Here is a 25,223-nt window from a genome sequence, read left to right as displayed (position 1 = left end):
TCTACAGGTTGCCTGGTTTAAATTCTTACTGAGAAAGGGCAGAAAGAAGATCATAATGCTTCATGCTTTCAGCCAAAGTATCAATTGCAGACTCCAACGTGAGAAGAAGCTCAATCACAAATCCCTAGAAAAAAGGGCAAATTAATTATGCTCTGGAAAAAAGAAGCTGCAAAGGACTTCCCGGTGAGATTTTAAAATAGAACAAACTCCCCATTAACATTACAAAATGATTAAACTCTTAAGCAACATTATCTCGCTGGTTGATGAAAACTCATCAAATTAACGGCATAAATTGATTATAACAGCACCACAAGTCACCTAAAATTGCATCTAAACTGAATCTATCAACAAGTCTTGAAAATACCACTTTAAATATATCTTAACTCTGACCCTCTTTTCTCTATGTCCATAGCTTCCCTTAATCTAAGCTACCACCACTTCCGCTTAGACTCTTTAACAGCTGTTATGACACCCTCCTTGCTCTCACTCTTGCCCCTCAAAAGCTCTACATAGTCCCCAGAGTCAGTTTCTGAGAAGCAAATCATATCCATCACCCTCCTCTCAAAACCTGTGAGTGGCTTCCCATCAATTCAAAGTAATACCCCACCTTCTCACCAGCATCAACTTGGCCTCACAGGAGCTAGGCCCGCCTACCTTGTCAATCTCCTGCCTCTGGATGTCCCCATCCAATATACCCTGGAGACACTAGTTCGCTTGAAGGTCTTTAAAAAAACACCTATTGCTTCCACCTCGTGGCCTTTTCACTTCTTAGTTCTATTTCTCTCTGCCAGCAATGTCCTGCCCAGGTTATCACAGGATCATTTCTTAGGTATGATTTCAAAAATCACCTTCTCTGATGATCCCATATAAAATTACTCCCTCTTTGCCATCACTCTTTAACCTACTACTCTATGTTGTTATTATTATCATAGCATTTATCACTAAGTAAAATTGTGTTGTATATTATTGGGGGACTGAAGGCTTACTTCCCCAATACAATGTGAGCTCCAGAATGCCAGGAACTTTGCCTTATTGACTACTGTATCCCCAGTGTCCAGAATGGTGCAAGAGAAACATGGGTTCTCTGTTGCCATATTTCACTTAATTTATCTTAAAAAATTAAATTTAATATTCTACTTTACATTTAAATTTAACTTATGATCTCTTTTTGCCTTCTTATCTCTAATGTCCAAGGCTCTGTGTGTATATGGGTATAAAGGTCGTTTTCTCTGAAAGGCACTGAAGTTATTAAATATTAAACACTAAACTTTGTTAACATCTGACATAATTCTACATGACCATGAACTTGCCTCACCTGCAGTGACCTATATTTGGCACTAAGTCCTTGACTGCAAGTAGATGGTCAATAACTGCTGAATGAATTTAATGAAATACCTGTGCATCTTCTCCTGGATCCCCTACGGTTTCTACGAGTCTGGAGAGAACATCAGAAAGCGTAGCTGCAGAAAGAGGCTGCTTTAGGGCCCTGAAAATCTGAAAGGATCTCCCAGCATAGTGTCGAGAAGAACAAGAAAGTGCTGTTTGCAGAGCAACTTCACTAAGATGATGTTCCAAATGAATTCCTTCTGGAAAAAAAAAGGAAGCAAGTAGGTGGTTCTTGTTTTTCGGAATGCAGGGGTTATAATCCAAGGCCAACCATTACAGACCCAGCGCCTAGCACGGTACCTGGGGGCACTCACACTTTATGAGTCTGTGGTTCTTCTTTCATTGAACCGTTTTTGCATTTTGGATGACTTCTCTAATTTCCAAGGGAAGTAATCCTTGGAAACAGGGTTTCTCAACCTGACACTACTGACGTTTTAGTTGGATGACTCTGTTGTGAGGACTGTCCTGGGCAGTATACAATGTTCAGCAGCTTCCCTGGCCTCTACCCAACTACATACCAGTACTAACCACTTGCCCCTGCCCTCCAATTGTGACAAAAACGTCTCTTGACATTGCCAAACGTCCTGAGGGACAATGCTGCCCCTAGTTGAGAACTACTACCTTAGACACCTATGCTTTTGCTATAATTTTCAGATGTGTTAACTTTTAGATCACAGAAACCTGCACCTGTATAAAACATTTTTAAGTTTGTCAACTGTACATATATTCTTTAACATAATTTTTTCATATTACACAATTGTATAACTTTACGATGTCATTATACACAAAACTAAGCACCCAGAATGTCATAAGTAGCTTTCTTATTTAGAGTAGTAACTTAATTTTTCTTCAAACAAAACAAATATGTTATTGGTAATAAGTTAAAACAGAAAGTCTGTCTAAAACCTTTTATTTTAGACATATTGTCAACTTTTGGTTACATTATCAGAAGTTTTGACATCACATTAAAATATCTCATGGCAAGTAAATATTATCTCCAACACTGAAAGATACCTGAGCTCGATTGCTTAAAAACAGTAACCACGTGTTTCAAGAATGTAGTTAACTGCTCAGCACTCTTTATGCTAGGATTCTTGGCAGAAACATCCTCATGGTTCCAAAGGGGCCCTCTTTTTCTGAAAAGTAGAGAACAGATGTCATTCTCTTGATTTTTAACGTATATGAAAAGTTTTACTGGTACTGGCCTAAAAGACACCTTTGCAATCCGAAAGGCTAGTACTTGAATACATCAAATAGCATGTCACGGTCACACAGCCCACTAGTCCTATTATATGGATAAGCAATGAGCTGTAGCAGATACAGGAAGACCCAGGGTCCACACCACTTCAGTCTTCCATCATTATAGTCAGATTCTCTCACAGGCTGTAAGTAGGAAAAGATGACAAATTTCACCAAGCAAGAGGAGTATTGGCTACCGCTTCTGTGTTACAGGTCAAATCTTTATATTTGCAGAGGCTAGACTGCATTTAGATTGTTAATGCTAAGAAAATAATTTGCTAAGGAGAGTGTAGGCAGAATAATATCCTGTCGATTCTTTAAAATGTCCTGGCATTCTCAAAGCCACAACCTTGGTTAGTAAGAGTTAAGCCCTGAGTGCTGGAAAACCTTTCCTGTGGTCACACTGCCTCCAGTCCCTTCCATCCTGTCCACTGCCAAGAAGCTGATTTCCTCAACGTATTTCCTTAAGTGTGTCTCCCACCTTCCCCATTCAGCTCTAAGATTTTCAGCAATGACTCCTCTCTTGAAAGCTGAAAGATCTATAACCTGGAGGACCCAGGCTTCAGGGCCCTCCCGTTTGAATTCCACCAAGCTTCCTTGCCTAGAAACTCTCTTTCCTCAGCATTACAACCAGACTGGATTACTTACCATTTCCAAATACAGTTTGTTTGCTCACGCCCCTGAGATTTTGCTCTTGCTGAGGAATACCAGCCCCTTCCTCCCCATCTACATTTCTTCTTTACTTATAGGGCCTTGCAAAGAGTAAACCACAAATAAATATTTGATGACTTTTTTGGTGAAGTAGCTAATGAAAGTGGGATATATATTTAGATAGTACAGTGTTTTCTTTGGGCACTTGGTGTCCAGACACAATTAAGGCCCTTCTCTGGTACAACAGTGTGAACGCAAAAAAAAGTTTTTGGTGTGACATAATGTTACTGCTATTGCACAGTATAAACCAGTGTATTTCCAATCAGTGGCACTGCAGAAAAAAGAATAGGGCTCCCTGTAGCTGACAAAGGAAAGAACAGGTTAACACATGTATGTTGCCAGGATGACGAGAGGTGCAACTTCACCTTGAGGTGATGAATTCCATGAGGGTTTTGACTTTTCCATCCTGCTCTACTGAGATGTCGACCTCGTTGAGGATAGTGGTGTGCAGATGGGAAATGGCCGCACTGTTGTTTCCTAAACTGATACTAGAAGAGGTAGAACTTGAGCTAAGCCCTGAGTCAGTCATAGGGGAGGGCTGGTAATCAGGTATAAAATCGCTAACACCTGCTGAAAGAGAAAGATGGTCGTAAATACCACACATAAGAGAATCTCACACAATATTTATTGACTTGAACTATTGTTCCTTACAGATTATATGGGACATGGGAGGGACTCAGCACTCCTATTCGAGCCTCATAAGCACCAAATTACTCCAAGTGAATTTTTGGGCAAACATTATTTCATGTAACCATTGGGTTGGCCAAAAAGTTCTTTTTTTTTTTTTTCATAAGATGGCTCTAGTAGCGCTTGGTTGTCTTTAACTTCATTCCTAACAATTTTGTTAGATTGTACTGTGACAGCTGCCATATCAGCGTCATTTTTAAAACACTTATCAAAGTTGATGAATTTTTGTGTAGTCATTTAAATATTGAAGATGGAAGAAAATATGCAAGATTTTTGGCATATTATACATTATTATTTCAATAAAGGTAAAAAAAGCAAAAGATTTCTGCAGTGTATGGAGAAGACGCTTTGACTGAATGTGTCAAAACGGTTTTGCAAAGTTTTGTGCTGGAGATTTCTCACTGGACAATGCTCCACGGTCGGGAAGACCAGTTGAAGTTGATAGCGATCAAATCGAGACTTTAATTGAGAACAATCAATGTTAAACCACACAGGTAATAGTCGACACACTCAAAATATCCAAATCAATAAAGTTATTGGTGAAAATGAAAAATATATCTTTTATTTTATGGAAAAAACGAGACAGACTTTTTGGCCAAATATTTGGATTTACTGTGCAGTTCTCTGCTGCCACCTGCTGATGAAAAGTGAAAGTGGCAGTTTTCCCAATATCTCCATATATCAATATTTCCTCAATGTTTATTAAGTCAGTCACATTTCTATGATGTGAACTGATTTTTAATTTCTTATGGAAAGGAGTCTATACCTTCTGATTCATTTTCTTTAAAGAAAGACAATTTTAAAGTAAATCTGTAATATTTATGTTATATCAATTATTAAATAATTTTAAAGGTTATTAGTGAACTAATGCCCATCTTTATAAAATGGCAAAAGGAGCCTTAAAAACAAACCCCTTTTGGAAAAAGATACTTTAACATGAAAAGGCAGTAAACTTCATTCCATTCATTTTTTAGTCATAAAGGTGAATAAATTTCTTAATAATTGTTGCTTTACTAAGTATATGTTAGGTACATAACATAATTTTAACTTAAAAAGTAGTTTCATTTCAGCTTTTAAAAACAATTATCTTCTAGATCATCTATTATTAACCCAAGGATACTGATGGATGGAATAAATAACTTATGGCTATTAGGAAAGAAATAAATTTAACTTTCAAAGTAAAAAGTAATTCACATCAACAGTGCAATCAATTTTATATTAAAGTTTCATTAATTTGGACCTCAGTACTTCAAAATGTGTGATTTGAAACTTAATATACTTCAAAATATATAAAATTTTATTTATTAAATTTTTCTTAGTTATGGATATAAAGTTTAATGAAGATGTCTGAGCAGGTGGTACAATAAAAATGTATAACATTTTAAATGAAATAAATATAATCAAGTGAATAAAAAGTTTTTAATGTCTTCCTTTGTCAATTTTTCAGATCTTGACAGTAGGAGGGATCTAATAAAAGTTCAACATCTTTTTCATAAACCAGTGCTTAATTAATTGAGCACTCTTTCATTGTATCTTGAACTTACATGTTCAGAACTTAAAATTTCTATGAGAAAGATCCTCCAAGGCAATACAGGCTCAATTACTCCAAACTTAATTTCTTCTTTTACTGGTCAATAGACAATGTCAATGGTACTTAAAATAATAAAACTACATTTAAAAAAATATGTTCCAGTATTTCAGCTTTATTTACTTAATTTTCTCTATTGCACAATTCCACATCAATGAAGTATGATTCCTCTTTCAAATACCTGTGAAAGTATAATCTAAGTGTGCAATTTGTTTGACTGTAAGCACCCTGGGCTCATTAAACTCCTTGTTCCTGAGAAGGACAGAAGCAACAGTTCGGATGTTACTGCTGGATCCCATTACTATTAATAAGTGCAGAAGCAGGCGTTTGCAATGTTCGTACACCTCAGGGTGGCAGTGGTCAAACCCTAAAAAAGAACAGAAAATAATTATCAGTAAAGAGAAATAACAGTATTCTTGCTACCAAACTCGCATTTTAAAGACATACAGAAATTATATAGAACACTTTGTGGAAGATGATAACATACATTTTTTTATTGGTTTATAGTTTGTACACACGTTTACAGCAGCCTACCGTCCTACAGAACCGGGGAAGATCAAGGTTAAGTTTTCAGTGTGTTTTATGTTTAAAATGTAATAATCTTAGAAATTACTCTGCTACCTAACACTAGATGTGAGTTTAAAAGGCAAACATCTTTTGTGCCAGGCACACAACAGGAAGTCAGCAGGTGGTTGATTACTGAAGGAATAAAGTCATACACATATAAATGTGCCTGTCAAGAAAACTTAGGAGAAGATGGCTATCTTGACCTGCTTCAAGACACCAGTCCTACCAGCAAGAAAGGCACTGCTGATTTGATGGATCCCACATGTTCGCTACAGAAGGCTCACTGGAGTCTCCGATGAAATAATCAGACTGTCCACAACCCAATCGCCTTTTAGGAAACATTTACAAGCCATTTCAGGTTTCCATTTACTCTGAAAGTTTCCAACCCCAGAGGTAAATTAAGTTTACTCTTGCTACAGCTACAGAGGCTTTCCTGCCAGAGGGTCTGTGTACTGTGTGTGCAGTGGAAGGGGCCGTAAGTTAGGAATGGGGATGACTTGTCTGTGATGAGAAGAGAGACTAAGCATAACACCCCCTAGACCACAAGAATCACAGTAAAAAGTGTCATGGAAATAGCACGAAAAACAAAAACAAAAACAGAAACACATAGAAACTTTGTTTCAATGATCACAAAAATATAAAACGAAGGAATTAAATCAAATATTTATTACCTAGAAATATTGCATGAAGAAGAAGATGGAGGTAGCTTCCCCATTCCACCTTCACACTGTGATCAATAATCAGATCAGTCAAAAGGATCACTGCTATGTTACACCTACGACAAATAGAGTATTATTAATGTTTTACTAGTGTAAACCTAGAGAAACTCATATGCAAATCACTTGAAGACTTCCATATTATATTTTATGAAAAAAAAAGGCAACTTCTCAAGAAAAACAGAGAAAAAAGAAATGCAGCCAAAGAAACTGTTAAGTGATAGTTTCAGAAAAAACCATCTGCTAAGGGCTCCTTGAAGTCAAGGGCCATGTTTTCTTCACCTTCAAACCTAAGACCTAGCACACTGCTTGCCACATAGTAGGTGTTCAATACATGTTTGGTGCGTTAATAAATTTTGAAAGAATGCAGTAACTGTTCTACTGAGATTCCGTTCAGTAAAATTCAGTTTAACTCAATTCAAAATAATAGTGCCTACTACCATCAAATCATATTTTTCAGATGTAGTAACTGGGTCCCAGAAAGGTCAAGTAACTATGCCAGACACCCAGAAAAGCAGCAGCATAATTAGATTTAATAGTATTAAGTGTATACAGTTAGAATTCTGAGTGTTTAGATTTCTTAAAACCTCAACGCATTGATCTAATTTGTTGTAGTATCTAAAGAAAGAAGGTTGCTTTTATTCTGTGTTCTCAGATAGCATAAAGAAAGCTCAAAGTGTTAAGCAGAATTTGGCTCGTATGAAATAGGAATGATGCTGTAGTCCACCTGTGAAGAGGTAATCCAGGTGACGACGTTTCAGGCAAGTAATCCACCAGTGGCGACCAGCAGCCTCCAGCTGGTGGGAAGGGTAGTGGCTCTCCTTGATTATGCTCCATCACTTTCAGTCGCCAATTAGAATAAAGTGGCATTGAGTCACCTATCAAAATAAAATGATCTCATTTTCTACACCATCTATTTTCTGCCAATATAAGCAAACTTTAGTGAGACACCAACTATTTATAGCATTGGAAAGTGATAAAAATAATTTCCCATTATTCTGACATTTGTTTACTAGGAAGACCTGGGCACAGGTATTATCAAATTAAGCAAATCAGAGAAAGATACCAATTCAGATTCTAGCCTTTACGTTGAAGCGAAGCTACATTAGCATTTCTGTATGATTCCAGAATTGACGTCCAAGCCGTGTAACCACACTACAGCTGACGCTGCCTTGTAACAAGGGCCTTCTGGTCAGTTACTCAATTCTAAATTTCCTGAGACACGGCCAACATAAACCCATCTTAAGAGGAAATCTGCTCTACCCCAGTGGGGCTGCCAGGTGTGGTACAAATGCCATCAGGAAACGTGAATTCTGTGTGACGTGGGTAAGTCACTTAACCTCTCTGGACCTCAGTTCCATCATGTGCAAAACAAGGACATTGAACCAGATCATCTTCAGGGTCCCTTCCCCATCTTAAGGCGTGGGATTCTATTTGACCCTACCTTAGTGATACAGCGAACTTGGGTAAATTATTCACTTTGCAATTGCAAGGGAGAACTCTAATAAAACAGAAATCCGTGGAGAAAGAGCAAATCTGTTTAAATAAGCAGCCTGCTACCAGTGTCAGTTCCGTGATGCTTTTTGAGAATTAATTCTTACATTCCTTTTCATTTATTTATAGGGAACCTGGGCTTTTAAAACATTCCCCTCCCCCCTTGTGTTGTTTCTTAAAATCAAAACATTTCAGATTATGTTGGAACACCATTAGTGGCAGTTAAATACTCTTAAAAATTTACTGGAAAAATATATTAGCATTAATATAATTAATAATACACCTTGTCATTGTAGTTATAAAAAAACATTTGGAATTTATTACTTTTTTCTTCTTCATAAGATCCTCCAGAGCTGCTACTGTATCGAGATTCTAGTCTGTGATGCTGGCGATTTAAATGACTGTTTAGTCCACTGTAGATGTCTAGGTGCACATAGCTATGGGAATGATCATTGTAGTTAGTCACAGTTCACGGTAAAACGGTATTCGTACTTTATGTTACACTTTTTATGTTTAAGTAAGCACACAGTATTCAAAATATTAACAAAAGTTTACCATGCTATTAACTTCCACCTCACAATTCAAAAGCTTAAGCTTTTAAGTCAATTATTTCTATCTGAAGATTGTTCTTAAATTGTTGTGGTAATAGTGTTCTGGTGAAATCTATTTTTACAAGCAGAATAAATATCCAGTTTGAAAAGTTAAAAATGTAAGCAACACAAAAAGTGACTGACCATACCCCACCAATTATATTCATCCCTTAGAGCATATAAAGAAGTTTAGCATGTTAGCATCTTTAATGCTGAAATAGTCAAAGTGGAAAATTCCCAAAACGGGAATATATTTTTTCACCAGAATTCTGACACCATGAAATATACATTCTAATGCAGAAATTATCATTTATTCTGATGACACTCAGTATCTGTCAAACTGAAAGGCTGGTGAAGAACAGAGAGGTGCTTACCTCTCCTCAATAGTCTCTTTCATGGGCTTATCAGGATTGCCATCTGTGGGAGCTACCATGGTATTGCTACTGGAAGTAGTTCCTGTAAATCAGAAATAAAGTATTATCTGTGCATTTAAAACCTAGGATAACTCAAGAACAAAAGACATCAAATTACAGATGTTAAAATGAGAGCAAAATAATTTTTAAAAAAATGAATGTACTCATAATGACCAAGAAGGAAAGGAGGCAATAGCAACAAAATTTTGATGCTGGAGAACAAACGGCCAGGATTGTGTTAAGGCTGAATCCTAAGCTGGCAGTGGGGGAAACCAAGAAGCTTCACATCTATATTGCTGAACCTCCCAAAGGCTTAGAAAAAGAGTGGCATCAAGTATCTCTGAAAGGAAGTAGGGGTTGAAGGCGGTGCTGAAAATGGCAGGTTTGGTTGAAAAGCTATTTCAGAAATAGCTGGTCCCCAAGATCTGTCCCCCTGCCTCTTGAGACTAAATCAGAAGATTTCTGGACTAGGGCACACCATGTGCAATTGAGGGAGGAAGTACTTCACTGAGAATAGGAGCATTATTCAAAATACACATATTAAAATTTGAAACTGTGCCCCCTGCAATCGTCTTACCCCTTGGGGCTACCAGAAGGCTTGAAGACTATGTTGCATGTATGTGTGTATCTACATACACCCCTACAACCTCTACTTTAGGCAATGACTAGTAGATTTTGTCTGGGTAATCTGATGAGTGCAAGAGAAAAGACCTATAGACATTTGCATCAATGAGATTATTGTATAACGAATGACAAAGTCAGTAAGTGCCATATATACCTACAGAACATCCAATCAACTTTTTAATACTCCCCTCTTTATGAAAAGACAGACACAGAATTGGGAGGCTTTTGAGGAAAGTTTTTACCAAGACAAATCAAAACAAAGACCAATATAGATAAAATAGAAACTTTTCCTGGGAGAAGAAAACTTTATCAGATATGGAAAACTCAATAGAAACATTATTAGAAATCCCCTCAGAAAGTAGAAATAAAACAGTCTGAGATAAAATAGATGACAAAAAAAAAAAACAAATTATAAAGATACAGAAAGATTTCTAATTATGCAGATATTATTAGCATGCCAAAAATATTTAATATAAACTGAATGACAAAGAGTTTCATAAAAACTTAATGTACAATAGCCCAGATAATGTATCAATTTTCACTGGAAGTTATTGCCCCAGGGAAATAGTTTCTTCAATTCAAAATATTATAATAACTATAATATATCTGTATACATATATACACTCACAAAATTGGATACTATGTATAGTACTGGCTCAAAAAATTAAATAGAATGACAGTAAATTTCAAAAATAAGCATTTTTATATTTAACATTAATTATATCCATTAAAATGAATATAAGGATATATAAATCTTTATTCTGCTTCAAAGTAAGAATATAAATGTTTTCCTTTATAATATTAAGAATCCTTACAGTCAAATGTTTTTACTCATATGAGGATTTACAAAATATTATCAAGTTAATTATTATACATGACTTGTTTGCTTTTTTTGATCGTGTTTAAAGCAAAAGCCTGCTAAAGTGAACAACTAGATAAAGCTTCTCTTTCGAGACTAAGTAATCAGTTGTAAACAACTTCTCACCTGAGGTGACGGAAGGGATTTTATAGCTGGAAGTGATGCGATAGTACGGGGGGTTATCCATGTGAGTGACCCCTGAGCTGACAGGGTCGGTCAGCTGCAGTTCACTCACCAGTTCTTCTAGCAACTGCATTGTTTTGTCTCTACCTAAATATACAATAACCTTCTTCACCTGTCACAAAGAAACCATTCAGAAAAGAAAAAGCAACATTTTTATTTCATAAATTTGCCTTGAGACAAAATTTATCAAAGTTCCATTTTAAATTTGAATACAACATTGATCAGCAGTAAGACATCAATTAATCAGCTTTATAAATACTATCCTCCCTCTGACCCTCAACATTATAATGATATCATATTAGAATGACCTGACTACATTAATGGTTTCCACAACATTACCTACTTCCTTCACATTTTTGCTTAAAAAAAGAAAAAAGCAAAGCAAAAGGTAATTGCTTTCCTATAAAAATGTTTATCTTTCAATGGAAAAATTTTAATTAGTACCATCCCAAATTTACCTCTTATTTTTAGCCATGCAGTCTTCAGACCCAGCATTTATCTTTTATTCTGCCTTCCCACTCTCTATATTCAACCCAGCAGGACAGAGTAGTGATTAAGAAAGGATCTAGAACTAAACTGAACTCAAATTATACAGCCCAGATTGGGGTGCAGCCCTAACACTTACTAGCTATGTAAGCTGGAAAGTTACTCTCAGTTTTCCCTTCTGCCAACTGGGGACAACAGCACCGATTCCATATAGCTGACAGGGTTAAAGTTAAGATGTATAAAGCACTGTAAAAACGCCTCGTACATAGTATAAGTTAGGAAGTGAAACATTTTTAGTAGTATGCATTATATGTGTTTCCCCAAACTTTTGTCCTTATTACTCAAAATGTGGTCCTAGCAGCATAGCCATCATCTGGGAACTTGCTAGAAATACAGAATCTCAGGCCCTACCCTCTCATCTAGAACTAGAACCAGAACAAGATCCCCATGATTTGTACGCACACACACGTGAGAAGCTCTGCTTCATATAACCTCTGGACAAATCTTAAAACAAGCTTTATTCTGTCATACCGAAGTCTTATAATGCTTGCCCACAGACACCTGGCCTCCTACCCACAGCTCCTTGTCTATCCAACCTGCTGTTTGCTAGTCCCCTGTTCTCATGTTCAGTCACCTCAGCTTGCCAGGTGCGGTGCTACCCCTCTGCGCCTTTGTTCTGTCTGACTGTAAGGACCTCTGAGTGGACACTGCCGACCCCAATCCCATCAAGTCCTGGAGGCCCACCCTCACCCCAACTCCACTGCCTTCTCTGTGAAGGTTTCACCCCTTCTCACAGATCTGGGGTGGCATGCCAGCTCTGTTATGTGATAATGCTAAATGGCGGTGCGACTTTGAGGAAACTACTCTTGTCCCTGTCTTGTCTGATTCCTGTGTAGAAGTGTGGCAATCTTACCAAACTCACAGATTTATTCTGAAAATTAAATGAAATGATGTAGATGGAGAACCTTGCCCATGCCTGGCCTATAATAAGTGATTTTAAAAAATAATTAAGAAATTACTTAGGAGGGAAAAATGGTGATGAATGGGGACTTGATTTGGGGTGAACATACAGTATACAGATGATGTGCTGTGGAATTGTGCACCTGAAACCTGTATAATTTTGTTAACCGATGTCATCCCAATAAATTCAATAAAAAGGAAAGAAATTATTATTGTTATTAAGTATGGCTTCTTTCTTTTTTTGAATTTGTTGGGGTGACACTGGTTAATAAAATTATACAGATTTCAGGTGTACAACCCTGTAATACATTATCTGTATATTGTATTGTGTGTTCACCACCCCAAGTCTCCTTCCACCCCCCTTTATTCCCCCATTACCCTCCCTTACCTTCCCCTACCCCCCTGTAAACCTACTTTTGCCCCACCCCATATATGTTTGATAATGATAAGTGCTGGGAAAATCGACAAAGCAGGGAAAGGAAAAATGAAGGTTCTTGAGTGGAGGAAGGGTGTTTACAATTTTTGATAGAATGAACCAGCAAAGGTCTCTATGAGAATGGACATTTGAGGAAAGACCCGAATGAAGCAGGTAAGGCAGTGAGCAATGCGGTTATTGAGGGAATGAGAGAAAAGTAAGTGCAAATGCCCCACAGTAGGAAGGCATATGGTGTGAGGGGACAGCAAGGGGTCAGCACAGCTTAAGGGCAGATGGTCAAGAGATAATGTGGAATCACACCATTTCGTACCATTCACCTACCCTGCTCTCCGCGCTTCTCAATGACATGCCTTCAGAACAACGCTCTCGGTAATCAAGTTAACTTGGGAAATGCTGGGTAAAGCAAAACTATTAAATGGTTTGTTTAAAGTAGGATCTGACTCTGGCTGAGTAGCTCAGTTGGTTAGAGCACCATCATGAAATGCCTGGGTTGTGGGTTCTATCCCAGGTCAGGGCACATACAGGAATCAACCAATGAATGTATAAATAAGTGAAACAACCAATCGATGTTCCTCTCTCTCTCTCTCAAATCAATTAAAAAAAAAAAAGACTTTAAAAAAAAGTAGAATATATAAGAACTTCTAGGGCAATGTTCTACAGAGATAGTCTTCTATGGAACATAATTTTAGGAGATGCTGCTATGTGATTGATGGCTGTATCTACATATATCCACACATGTGTTTGTAAGCATGTGTGGATATTCACATGCATGTTTGATACTTCATATTCTCTTAATCTGAGCATATTTAAGGACTGCCATCCTCCCTAGAAGGCAAAGACGATTTTATTCTCCCCTGTGTATCTCTTAGCAACCTTTCCCTAGCTTCCAGAAGTTTCAGGCGCAATTCTATAGACACTGAGCTCTGACTTACCATCTTGCTTTAATATCCCAATGCCAGCACCTGCCTACCACAACTATTTTCCTGGTCTCTGCTTCAGTATCACTTTCTCTGGAATATCATCTCTAATCCTCCCAGACATTCGTGGTCCCAAGGTTATTCACTCTCATTCTTAGTCCTCTGTAATTTTCCTTTTATTGTGGCTAGACTTTATTAAATTACTGATTTACTCATTAAATAAATAAAAAGTAAATAAAGTCTGTATCACCCATCAGATTTAATGCCCAGAACCTAGAAGAGAACTGGGCCTATAATAAGAGTACCTGGCCAATATTTGTTAAGTGAATCAGTGAATGAATTCATGTGCTATTTTCTGACTGACTATATCCTGGCCCTGCTTTGCCTCTGCTGGTCTTCTGATGCCTATGCTCTGACATTACAAGACACCATTAAAAATATATGTATATATTTAAAAAGTTAAATGACCTTGAATACATACGTAAGGCAAGAGGCTTGGTTCACTATTCACTCCACAAATGCTGATCAAAAAATGCAAAATTATTTTCAGATTTTTTGGCCAGCCATCTGCAAGTGTGGTCCACACGTTCTCCATCTCCAACCAGGCCAGCTCATCACCATACTGGGTGCAGGAAACACAGCAAATATTTCAGTAAAGACCATCTCTTATGTACCAAACTTGTCACATCATGAAATATTATAAAATGTTTTCAGAGACAGCTTCCATCTTTTCCACACATTAGAGGAATAAGCATTTCTTCCAGCAAATCTAAACATAACTATCATTATAGTCATGCACTGCGTAATGATGTTTCAGTCAATGACAGACCATACATATGATGGCGGTCCCATGAGGTTATACTGGCACCAGGAACTCCTACCACTTAGTCATGTCACTGCCATAGCACAACACTGCAGCACAGTGCATTACTCACATGTTTAGGGAGATACTGGTGCGGATTTTCACCTATTGCGGGGTGTGGGGGGGGGGGGTCTGGGGGGGTGTGCAGAACATAATACCCGTGATAAGTGAGGGATCACTGTACTGCGTCTCTTGATTGCTTTGTTTAATCCCGTGTTGTTCTGTACAGCAGCACGCTGCATGGGTTTGTAGCCTAGGAGCAATAGGCTGTACCACACGGCCAAGGTGTGTAGTGGGCTATATACTATCTAGGTTTGTGTAAGGACATTCCATAATGTTCATAAACAACAAAACTGCCTAACGAGGAATTTCTCAGTACGTATTCCTGTCATTAGGTGGTGCATGACTGTAATTACATATTATTTTAGCCCCCTCCCCCCAAAAAGATATTTTATATCTAATGAGATTTTGTGTTTTGCTTTTTTTTTAAGACAAAGGAATTTATAATGGATATTTGTTTGATTATCACAGAATTATTTCATCTCTTCATCTATTTCTAACCTTGTTTAATCCTCCTAACTCAGTAATTCTGTGCAGCAACTGCAAATACGAACCCATTTTACCTTTGCTGTCATGTACATCAGATTATTCAAAACCATTGCAGTGGCTTGTGGGGATCCCCAGCCTTCTCCTCGTAACCAACGCCTGCTAGTCACCATAAGTTCTCGGTCTTTTAAGGAATCATCTTCATCTTCATCGTGTCGCCTTGCTGTGGGCAAAGGTTTTAAATCTACCAGCTCAATGTTGTTCATCCACGGTAACAGGTAGTGCAGCATGACTTGCCTCCCCGCAGGCTGAGCTGTCTGAATTCTCTGGCTGATTTCTGTAATTAAAAACAGGCCCAAAGATGGGACAACTGATATAATTTTGCTTTCCTTTGATGCGTAATTAATTTCAACATATCAATCTTAAAGAGTAGGAAGCTAGATTTTATTCATTCTATTTAAAAATTATGACCCTGATGACATCATAAAGAAAATTAACAGCTAACATATATCACGTTCTTACTTTTATTATATAAAATACTTTTGGTGGCTAAAATAAATATATGTTTGCACACTGTTGGTGGGATTGTATATAAAATGGTGCAACTGCTTTGGAAGACGGTATAAGGGCTCCTCAGAAAAGTAAAAATACAACTATAACATGATCCAGCAATCCCACTTCTGGATATATATATCCAAAGGAATTGAAGGCAGGGTCTCAAAAAGATACTTGCACATCCATGCTCACAGATCCACTATTCATAATAACCAGGAAATGGACACAACCCAAATGTCCATCGACAGCTGAATGAACACACATAACGCGGTATATATATACATATAATAGAACACTAGGCAGCCTTGAAAAGGCTACAACGTGCTACAACATGGATGAACATTGAGGACATTATGCTAAGTGAAATAAGCCAGTCATAAAATATATATATAGTTCTGATTTCACTTATATGGAAAGTAATGGTGATGACCAGGAGCTAAGGGAATGGAAAAAAGGGTTATTTTTTAGTGAGTATAGAGTTTCAGTTCTGCAGGATGAAAATTTTCTGGAGATTTCATAACAGTGTAAATATGCTTACTGAACACTACTGAACTGTACAGTTAAAGTAATTGTGATAAATTTTACGATATGTGCTTTTTAACACAATAAATAAATGTAATTGTAGGACAAAAGACCATCTTTATACAGGGAGTATTTAAATTGACCCATGAAGAATCTCACATATTTTGGTCCTGTCTAGGGGAGATTCCTATGATATACTTGTCACTTTCACATTCCACTTATTTAATGCTCACGACAAACCTGTGAGGTGGACAGAGTTAACTTACCTGAGGCCAGGCAATGATTAAGTGGCAGAGGAGCCAACACAAGGTTGATTTCAAAGCCTGTAAGTTTTTATACAGTTTAATTTCCATATATCACTTTAAATAAAAATCTTCTTTCTCCTTCTGTTATCCCCTTTGCCTATATTTTTCTGTTACTTACTTACTCATTAGAAGAGGTGAATACGGAAGCTCAGTGACTTGGAACTTGGCTCTGCAATCACGAATACCTGGGTTTGAATTCCAGCTCTACCCTATACAAGCTGCCTGACCTAGAGCCAGCCTGTCAACCACTGACTCTTAATTTATTATTCTGCAAAAAGAGGATAACAAAAGTAGTTGCCTCACCCTGACCAGTATGGCTCAGTTGGTTGAACATTGTCCCGCGGACTGAAAGGTTGAGGGTTCAATTCCCGGTTCGGGCACATGCCAACCCTGACTGATGTTTATCTCCCCCTCTCTCTCCTTCCCTTCCCTCCCTACCCCCCAAAAAGTAGCTGCCTCATGGTGCTATTGTGCCAATGAAGTGTGCAGTCCAGTGCCTTGCATACAGGATAAGCATCCTTTTTGTTAGGACATCAATGTTATTGCCTCCAGCATGAAATATTAGACCTGGAGCTCTGACAGTAGTTGAATGAGGAGATCCTAATGGGAGAAAGTGAGTGTGTGTGTGGGAGCTGGGGCTACGGCACGACCAGCTGCCACCCCAACCAGTCCATGACCTCTGAGCCCCAGCTGTTCTCTGCTTTCTGTGTAGGAGCCCCTAAAAGAAGCCGGAAGCCCAGCAGCAGCAAAACTGGTGTGCAGGGTGGCCACCACACTGCGCTGAAGACCACCACGTCCTTCTGGGAAGGGCTTTCAGGACTGTGGGAGGTAGGAAAAGAAGAGGCAGGATTGCTGCCATCTACCAGAGCAACCCCAACAGTCAACTGCTTTAAGAACTGACTGTTAGGAGAATTTAAGTAAATTTCCCCCACTCGGGTCAATTAAGTATGGGAAACAAACCATTTCCACTGCTGAAACAGGCACTATGGAAAGAAACACAAGGAAGCTAAGGCCACTATGTCTTGAGTGTGAATGGAAAGAAAAGATTGGCAGCAGAACCCTGCCATCCCCTGGACCTGGTTTTGGTGCATGTGAAGTACTCAGAAGAGAAGGAGATATTGCTGCAGGTGGAAAGCAGAAAAACAAGCTGGGCGTCTTCTGTGTTATAATTAAAACTTTTCAGCTAAAGGGCAAGGTATTATGGGGCATTAACATAGTGTGTTCTTTAGGCAGAAGGTTAAACCAGATGGACCCCAAAATTTTCCTAAATCTGAGTCCTGGGAAACCAGATAGACATGACATCTCACGCTGACAAATATACTAGTGTTTCAGAAACCCTGGCAGGAATATTTGTTGGCCACAAGTAGAGGAAACTGAACCAGAAATAAATATGAGGTGCCAGCAATAGTTTTGCTTAAGGCAGTGCAGGGCCTTCCCCTATGATTAGAGATCTTACAGAAAGAAACCTATATCTATTCCTGCATTATTTTAGTATATGTACTGCTGAAGCAAGTACAATGCCCACATTATTTTAAAGACAGGCCAGTACAAGATTCAGGAAGTCTATCTACTAATGAAATATTGTTTTAAGAAGATTTTATTTATTTACTTTTAGAGAAACAGGAAGGGTGAGAGAAAGAGAGGGAGAGAAACATCAATGTGCAAGAGATACATCAACTAGTTGCTTTTCATATGCCCTCACTGGGGACGTGGCCTCAACCCAGGCATGTGCCCTGACTGGGAATCAAACTGGCAACCTTTTGGTTTGCAGATTAGTGTTCAATCCAAGAAATATTTTTAAATTACGTATGAAGACCACTCCAACATTTTTGGTTTTTTTTTTCTTTCTTTTTTGCTGGGTAGAGTGGAGAAGGAAGGACAAAGGGATAAAAAAGGAGAGGTCTTGTAAAGACTTCATTACTAAGACATCTAAATATTATGAGAGATCAGTATTAAGAGTTCTTATAACAGAATAAAATTCTCTTATGTAAATACTTTTTTTTTTTCAATTCAACCTAAACGTCCATATATTTAAAATTTCCTAAAAGTAGTTTTTTAGAAATGATTGCTATGAAAGAAAAACTACCAACCAGTTCGATGATCATACCTGAAAATATGGCAAGAGTTAGCTCAGGATATGTTCTTGCTAATTCCTCAGACAACTGATAATATGAAACAGAATACAGATGTGGCAGAGGAGACAGCTGGCTGAGTACTCCATCTGTTCTCTGAACCTCCAGTTTGTGAGCATAGCGAAACATCTTCGGTTCCAAGATCTACAGGAAAGCAATCCCATCAGTTCAAGGTTCTATGGGTCCTCTAAATTTCAACTATAATTTAAAAAATGAAATCTCCCAAGAAAGATCCCAGTTTAAAAATTATAGTTACATATATTGCAAAATACCACACACATTAATTTTAAGTTCCAATAAATGTTGGTCAAAGAACTGTAACTACTTATAAGGCATTAGATTCCTTGTGTTTAATGGCAATGTTTTCAGCAAGTAGCACAGTCTGAAAATAACTTCAGCAACTTAATATTATAATTACTTGAAAAAGATTTACCACTTTCTAGTTCAAAAATACGACTATATAAAACATGTATAAGGGAAAAAACCTTCAAACAGATCTTGGTTAATCACACATTAAATATGGAATATAAACTAAAAATTCTTTTGACATTATACTATGTAAAGAGCTACACTACTGAACTTTTTTGTAATTTTATTTTTTCAATTACAGTTTACATTTAACATTATTCAGTATTAGTTTCAGATATACAGCATATCAACCAGACAATCATATGCTTTATAAAGTGGTCCCCCCCAAATATCAAGTAGCCACCTGGTACCATACACAGTTTTTACAATATTGTTTACTATGTTCCCTACGGTTTTTTATGTCCCGTGACTATTTTGTAACTACAAATTAGTACTTCTTAATCCCTTCTTCACCCTTTTCACCCAGCCCTTCTGAACTTTCTTCTTAATTAATAAAGATGTTAGGGTGTAATTCCTGCATCATTACTACCTCAAACCCTTTGGAAAAATCAGCATCTACTTAAATCCCATTCTTAACCCTTGATAAAGAGTAAAGAACCTAATCTATTATTCATTAGTTAAGTATTATATAATAATGATATATTCATGCTTGGCAAGTGAACTTTCTAGGTTATATTTCTCAGCCTAAAAAAGGAAAATTATACAAGGTTATTATAAAAGAGGCAATTGCTTTTCAGTTGATTCTCAAAAAAATTAAAAAAATCGACTCACATTCTTATCTGAACAGAAATAGTTAACACACACATGGCCCTAATCACTCCATTTTTATAAGTACTGGCATACACACACAGGCACACATAGGTGTGTGTCGGCAGCCGTCCGTCTCGAGAGACGATGGTGTAGCTTCTTAAGAGTCTATCTGCACCGCCGAGAATGGTTGTGCAATCCGACTCGGGAGTGACACGGTATCTGTCTCCTCCCGTGTTGAATCGACATCTTGCAATGACGCTGGAGTGTCATAGGTGTGTGTACATGGGGTAATATATATATAATCCCTCTACAATACTTTGAACAGTTTGTATTACTTATAGACTCAAATGACCCATATTATCTTTGCCTTCTCTTTCAAATGATCTTCAGAAATTGATACCATACCTCATTATTAAAAATAAAGCTGAGTATTAGTACACTTTCAAGGCAGGAAGAGACTGTTATGCTTCATTAAGTCATTAATTAACATTTGTTTACACACCTGTAAAAGTTGCATGGCAACTTCATAGATACTTCGAGAAGAATCAGCTGCTTTAAACAGTATCAGGTTTAGGAGCATCACTGTGTCACACTGATAATCCCTAGGGACAAATTTTACATGTTAGGGAAATAATGTTTAGAGGCTTTCACACAAATTAATAATTATGACATACAAAAGGGCAAAACTGCAGGCATGCAGCCATTAAGTCCATGGGGCGGGGGGGGTGTTATAAGGCTAAAGATACAACAAATGCATGATGATCATTATCCTTATTTTGGTGAAATTTTGTTAGAGCTTAGTGCTTCTGAATTCAAATGGAAATAGAAAAGAACAACTAAATAAAATATAAAAGCAGCGTCTGGAGTACCTGTTCTGGAACACATTAGCTATGGCTTTGAAGCAGCCCGCTGCCACCCTCTTTGAACCAGTGTAACATCGGTCCACAGCCCAGTACATCAGGTTGCTCTGATCCGGGTTCAGCTCCAGCAGCAACGTAACTGCCTCACAGCCCAGCTGATGGACCTAAGGGAAGGTCACACAACCGCTCAGAACGGAGAGTGTGTATTATCCAATTATCTACTCCTCTACATTTTATTAAAATAATATCATACATATATTTATAGCATTTAATCACAAAACTCAGTCTCTTTTTGTTCAACTCCTTCTCATTTCATTCAGCCAGTAGAAAAGACGACCTGGATAAATTAAACTTGGTCTCTAGCTTTTTACATAAGACTCAGAGCAGGACAATTCTCTCCTCCAGCACAGCCCCAGAGGCAGGGGATGAATAGGAACAGTGATTAGTGCTTTCAGAAAAGTCAGTTATTAACCTCTCCAGCTATTTTTATCAAGCTTTATTCTTGTTTTTGATAACCCAACAGAAAAATTATTCTTAGGAGAAAAAAATCTAAGTCCTATTTTAAATTTGTGACGTCTATGCATGTATACTATGAAAGAACGAAGCACACAGAGTCGAGAGGATAAGAAGGAATGATTAATTGGAGAGTTCAGAAACAAGAAACTAAGCACAGCAAATAACGTGTATCTTCCTTGGAGCTCAATGCATTCTCCATTAATACTTTATTCATGGACCTAGAACACTACTGTGAGATATAGACACACTACTGTATTAATCCTGTAACATAAAAGGAAATAAAAATGATCCGATTAATGTGTAATAAATAAGAATTAGAAATTTCTTAGATTATGGAATCCTATTTCATTTTACATAACACATTTTCTACATATAATTCTATCCTATTTTTTAAAAAGGCTTGTTTTCAGTGGGCCATACAATAATTCCAAATTATGCTATGATAATTATGAAATTTTAAGGGAATTACAAAGAATTACCTTTTTGTCCAGAGAATCCAAAATGTTATCCAACCATTTGTACAAATAGCCATCTGATGACAGTCCCACATTATCTGCAACAGGGCCGCAGCACAGCACAGCAGACATAGCCTTCGGACAATGACATTAGAATTACACTTACGACACTTAAGAGGTTCAATGTTGGCTGTTTAATGAACAGAGGCAGGATGCTTTTACTCATGCTGATGTAGCCACAATAGCTGTAATTTTTTTTGTTTGTAAAGAAAAGCACAATAGTGATTTTTCAAACTAAGGACGTAATTTGAATAGTAAGTATGGTACCAAATTAGACATGGAGTTGAAAAGGACTGAAAGAGAAGAAAAAAAATTAAGCAGGAGAAAGCCTTTAAATAAGAAAAAAAAAAGTAGGTTTTTTTTCTTGAAGTGATCCTTAGTTCTTTAAGACAATGGCATTCAAATTTTGGGTAGATTCTGAGACTCTTTTGCATTGTATTTTATGTGTTCAAATAAACTTACGGTATAAATGTTTGAATACAGCAAGCAAATATATATTCTAATACTCTCAGGTTCTCAAAAGACATCCTTAGCCTTTTTACAGTATTAGACAGCGAGAAACACACAAAAAAATTTATTTACACTCTTAAGAAAAAGCAACCAGATTTCTAAGTAAATACCTTTAGTGCACAGTACTGATGTCTGTTAATTTGCATATTTCTATCACTGTATCGGTCCAAGGGAGTAAACATGATGCTGAAAGGACCTGCCCAGTGACTGAACAGCATAAACAGACTGTGACGAAGGCTCTGTTGAGGAAAAATACTTCTTCTCTGGTTCACTGTAAAGAAAAAATGGAGAAAAATTCATTTCCATTTCTTTTTACTCTAATATGCATTTAAACTTGTTATTGGATATGTAATACTCTATTTTTTAAAAAAGGTTCCATTTTAACTTAAAAACCTCCAGAGAAACAGAAATCATTTACATATATGCAAGTCACAGTGACACAACTTGCAGGCCATGTCACCGTGCAGACACTATGGGAGAGGGGCATGCAGCAAGCAGTTTCCTGCAGGACTATGCTGTCTGGGGGCTGACACAGAGCGCGGAGTCTGCTTCTCTCTGGGCTGTTGCTGGCTACATGGGAAGCTTGGCCAAGACATTATCACTATGAACACTCTTCCAGATCTTGGCTGGTTGGTAAGAGAGGGCTTTGGAACAGTTATGGTACTTTTAAACTTCTTATGTTTTCACCAGTGCAGCTGTCTTTATAAAAGGATCTTCACGTAACATCTCAGTATACAAAATATACAGAAGGGGAGCTGATCTATTTGAAGTAAGGTGTGAAGCTTGGAGTCCAAACCCACTCTGCCGCCTCTTGCTGATGGCACCAGAGGAGAGACAACATAATCTGAAAACCAAGAAGGTCTCCAAGGATCCTTTCCACTTTAAAATCCTATTCTACAAGTTCTCTACATCAATCCTTGCTGAAGAAATGCATCAATATCTTCATGAATCAATGTGGAAGTTGTATACAAGTATTTAGTAATGGACTAAATAATATCTTTATATTAGAGAGCTTTAGATCAGAAAATTTAGAGGAAAAAAATGCTCTTTTCCTTGAAATAGAATTATTTGCCCCCAAAGTTCAAAAATATGAAAATAATGTATCTAAAGTGCTTAGAGGACCCTTTTATAAAATATAGCTGTGTTCTCACTTTAAAAGTTAACTGTTTGCATATACTTTTTAAGGTAACAACTTTAATTTTTTTTCTAGAAGCAAAAAGAAACATTTGTATTTACATTGTATTCCAAAGGCTACAGTCACATTTTTGCCTTTCCTTGTAAAGAATTTATGACTTTTTCAAATGTAATTTGCATGTATCTGTATTTCCAGTCCTTAAACCAGTACCTGACATACAGTATGTGCTCAAAAACAGGACACATCTGTTAAAGAAATCAATCAGTGACACTGTATCCTTGTACTTGACATCTATGGCCTACACCTTCTCCATCATTCAAAAGTACCTCGTTCATTCTCTCCTCAATTATCATTTAGGGCATTATGCTCTTCGCTAGCTGCATCTAGAACAAGTTTGTCCAAAGAGCTTATTTTATTGACTTCTTCAAATTTTTGTGTTATTGTCTTAGCTGTTGAAAATTTATGCTGGCTGCTTTTTTGATTCCTAACCACCGGACACTAATTCAAGAGTAAAACACTCTTGGCGTCCATGTAACTCTGACGCATTTTCCTAGCATGTTCACAAGCTGCTTTACCACGTAGATCACAGAACCTCAGGGGAAGAAAAAGTATGATGGTTCCTTAATATGCAATGAAGGCTTAAGAGACTAAAACTCATACCTGGAACATTCTGAATGATATTCGCCACCAAGGCACTGAAATGGCATCGGATATCCTTCAATGTGTCAGAGTCCTTTTCGTTCTCTGACTCGAGGAGTTGTCTAGTTAAGTCTACATATTCCAATAAAGTGTTGTTGAGGAAATGTGTTTCATTATCAAGGCCACCACTTGCACTGAAAATATTGAAGAAAATAAATGATTAAGAAGACGTGATTGTAAGCTATAAATTTAAATTAAAACAGATTCCTAGTAATTGAAGTCAGAACTCTGATAGGTCATGGTAGTGTGCAACTCAATACACAAAAATTAAATGAACATGCGCTTGGCTTACCTAGATATAAAAATAAATGGTGCTTCTTGCAGTTGGCTCCATAGCTCAGGGGTTAGGCAAACATAAAAGGCGCTTCTTAACCAAGGAACTACTACTGCAATTTATATTATTTAATTCTACACTTAACTTTAATCAACTATTCTGAGTGCTATTATTCCATCTCCATCAAAATATATAGCTTTCAAAATAAGGTAATAAAGCCCTGGCTGCTGTAGTTCAGTGGACTGAGTGTCAGCCTGCGAGCCAAGTGTCGCTGGTTCGATTCCCAGTCAGGGCACATTACTAGGTTGCATGTCAGGTCCCCAGTTGGGGGCGCAAGTGAGAGGCAACCACACAGTGATGTTTCTCTCCCTCTCTTTCTCCTTTCCCCTCTCTCTAAACAGTAAAATAAACAAACAAGCAAATAAATAAATTATTTTTTAAAAAATAAGGTCATATAAGGAGGTATATGGGATAGGGAGGACCAATGTAGTAAGGCAGAAGGAGGAAAAACCAGTTCTGTTCAATCTCATAATTGCCATGCATATTCATATTATGCCTTTAGCCCAATTAATCAAGTATCTATTAGCTATTTATTCTCAGCATAATTTCAGGACAAGTATTATTTGGGATATAAAAATGTAAGAAAATTCAAGTAACAGTGATGGTTTTAAAATCTTCTGTCTGGATCCATGGAGTTGCCTCGAGAATCTCTGCAATGATATTCTCTCTGAGGCAAGGGCCCACTACCTGGTAACCACCAAGTGGAAGGGGGTCATTTAGTTTGAGTCAGAAGTCTCGGTTTCCAGTCCTGATCCAT

General features: G+C 37.4%; 1 protein-coding gene across 1 annotated transcript in view; it reads right to left on the bottom strand.

Moving 5' to 3' along the window:
* The window catches only part of FRYL (FRY like transcription coactivator), a 169,617-nt gene that overhangs the window by 44,202 nt on the left and 100,192 nt on the right, over positions 1-25,223 (bottom strand). The window contains exons 26-43 of the mRNA XM_090266905.1: positions 24,094-24,266; positions 22,409-22,569; positions 21,753-21,863; positions 20,767-20,921; positions 20,400-20,499; positions 18,754-18,922; positions 15,342-15,601; positions 14,338-14,478; positions 11,001-11,169; positions 9,353-9,434; positions 8,713-8,825; positions 7,622-7,772; positions 6,850-6,953; positions 5,793-5,978; positions 3,702-3,906; positions 2,401-2,522; positions 1,396-1,586; positions 30-124 (exon numbers count right to left, since the gene is read on the bottom strand). Of these exons, the coding sequence (XP_090123031.1) occupies positions 30-124; positions 1,396-1,586; positions 2,401-2,522; positions 3,702-3,906; positions 5,793-5,978; positions 6,850-6,953; positions 7,622-7,772; positions 8,713-8,825; positions 9,353-9,434; positions 11,001-11,169; positions 14,338-14,478; positions 15,342-15,601; positions 18,754-18,922; positions 20,400-20,499; positions 20,767-20,921; positions 21,753-21,863; positions 22,409-22,569; positions 24,094-24,266 (2,688 nt within the window). The remainder of the gene's footprint in view (positions 1-29; positions 125-1,395; positions 1,587-2,400; positions 2,523-3,701; positions 3,907-5,792; positions 5,979-6,849; positions 6,954-7,621; positions 7,773-8,712; positions 8,826-9,352; positions 9,435-11,000; positions 11,170-14,337; positions 14,479-15,341; positions 15,602-18,753; positions 18,923-20,399; positions 20,500-20,766; positions 20,922-21,752; positions 21,864-22,408; positions 22,570-24,093; positions 24,267-25,223) is intronic.

The sequence above is a fragment of the Furipterus horrens genome, unplaced genomic scaffold, assembly GCF_987537825.1.
Source record: "Furipterus horrens unplaced genomic scaffold, mFurHor1.1.pri manual_scaffold_2, whole genome shotgun sequence".
In the NCBI taxonomy this organism is placed as follows: Eukaryota; Metazoa; Chordata; class Mammalia; order Chiroptera; family Furipteridae; genus Furipterus; species Furipterus horrens.
This window is presented reverse-complemented; position numbering and strand designations above follow the sequence as displayed.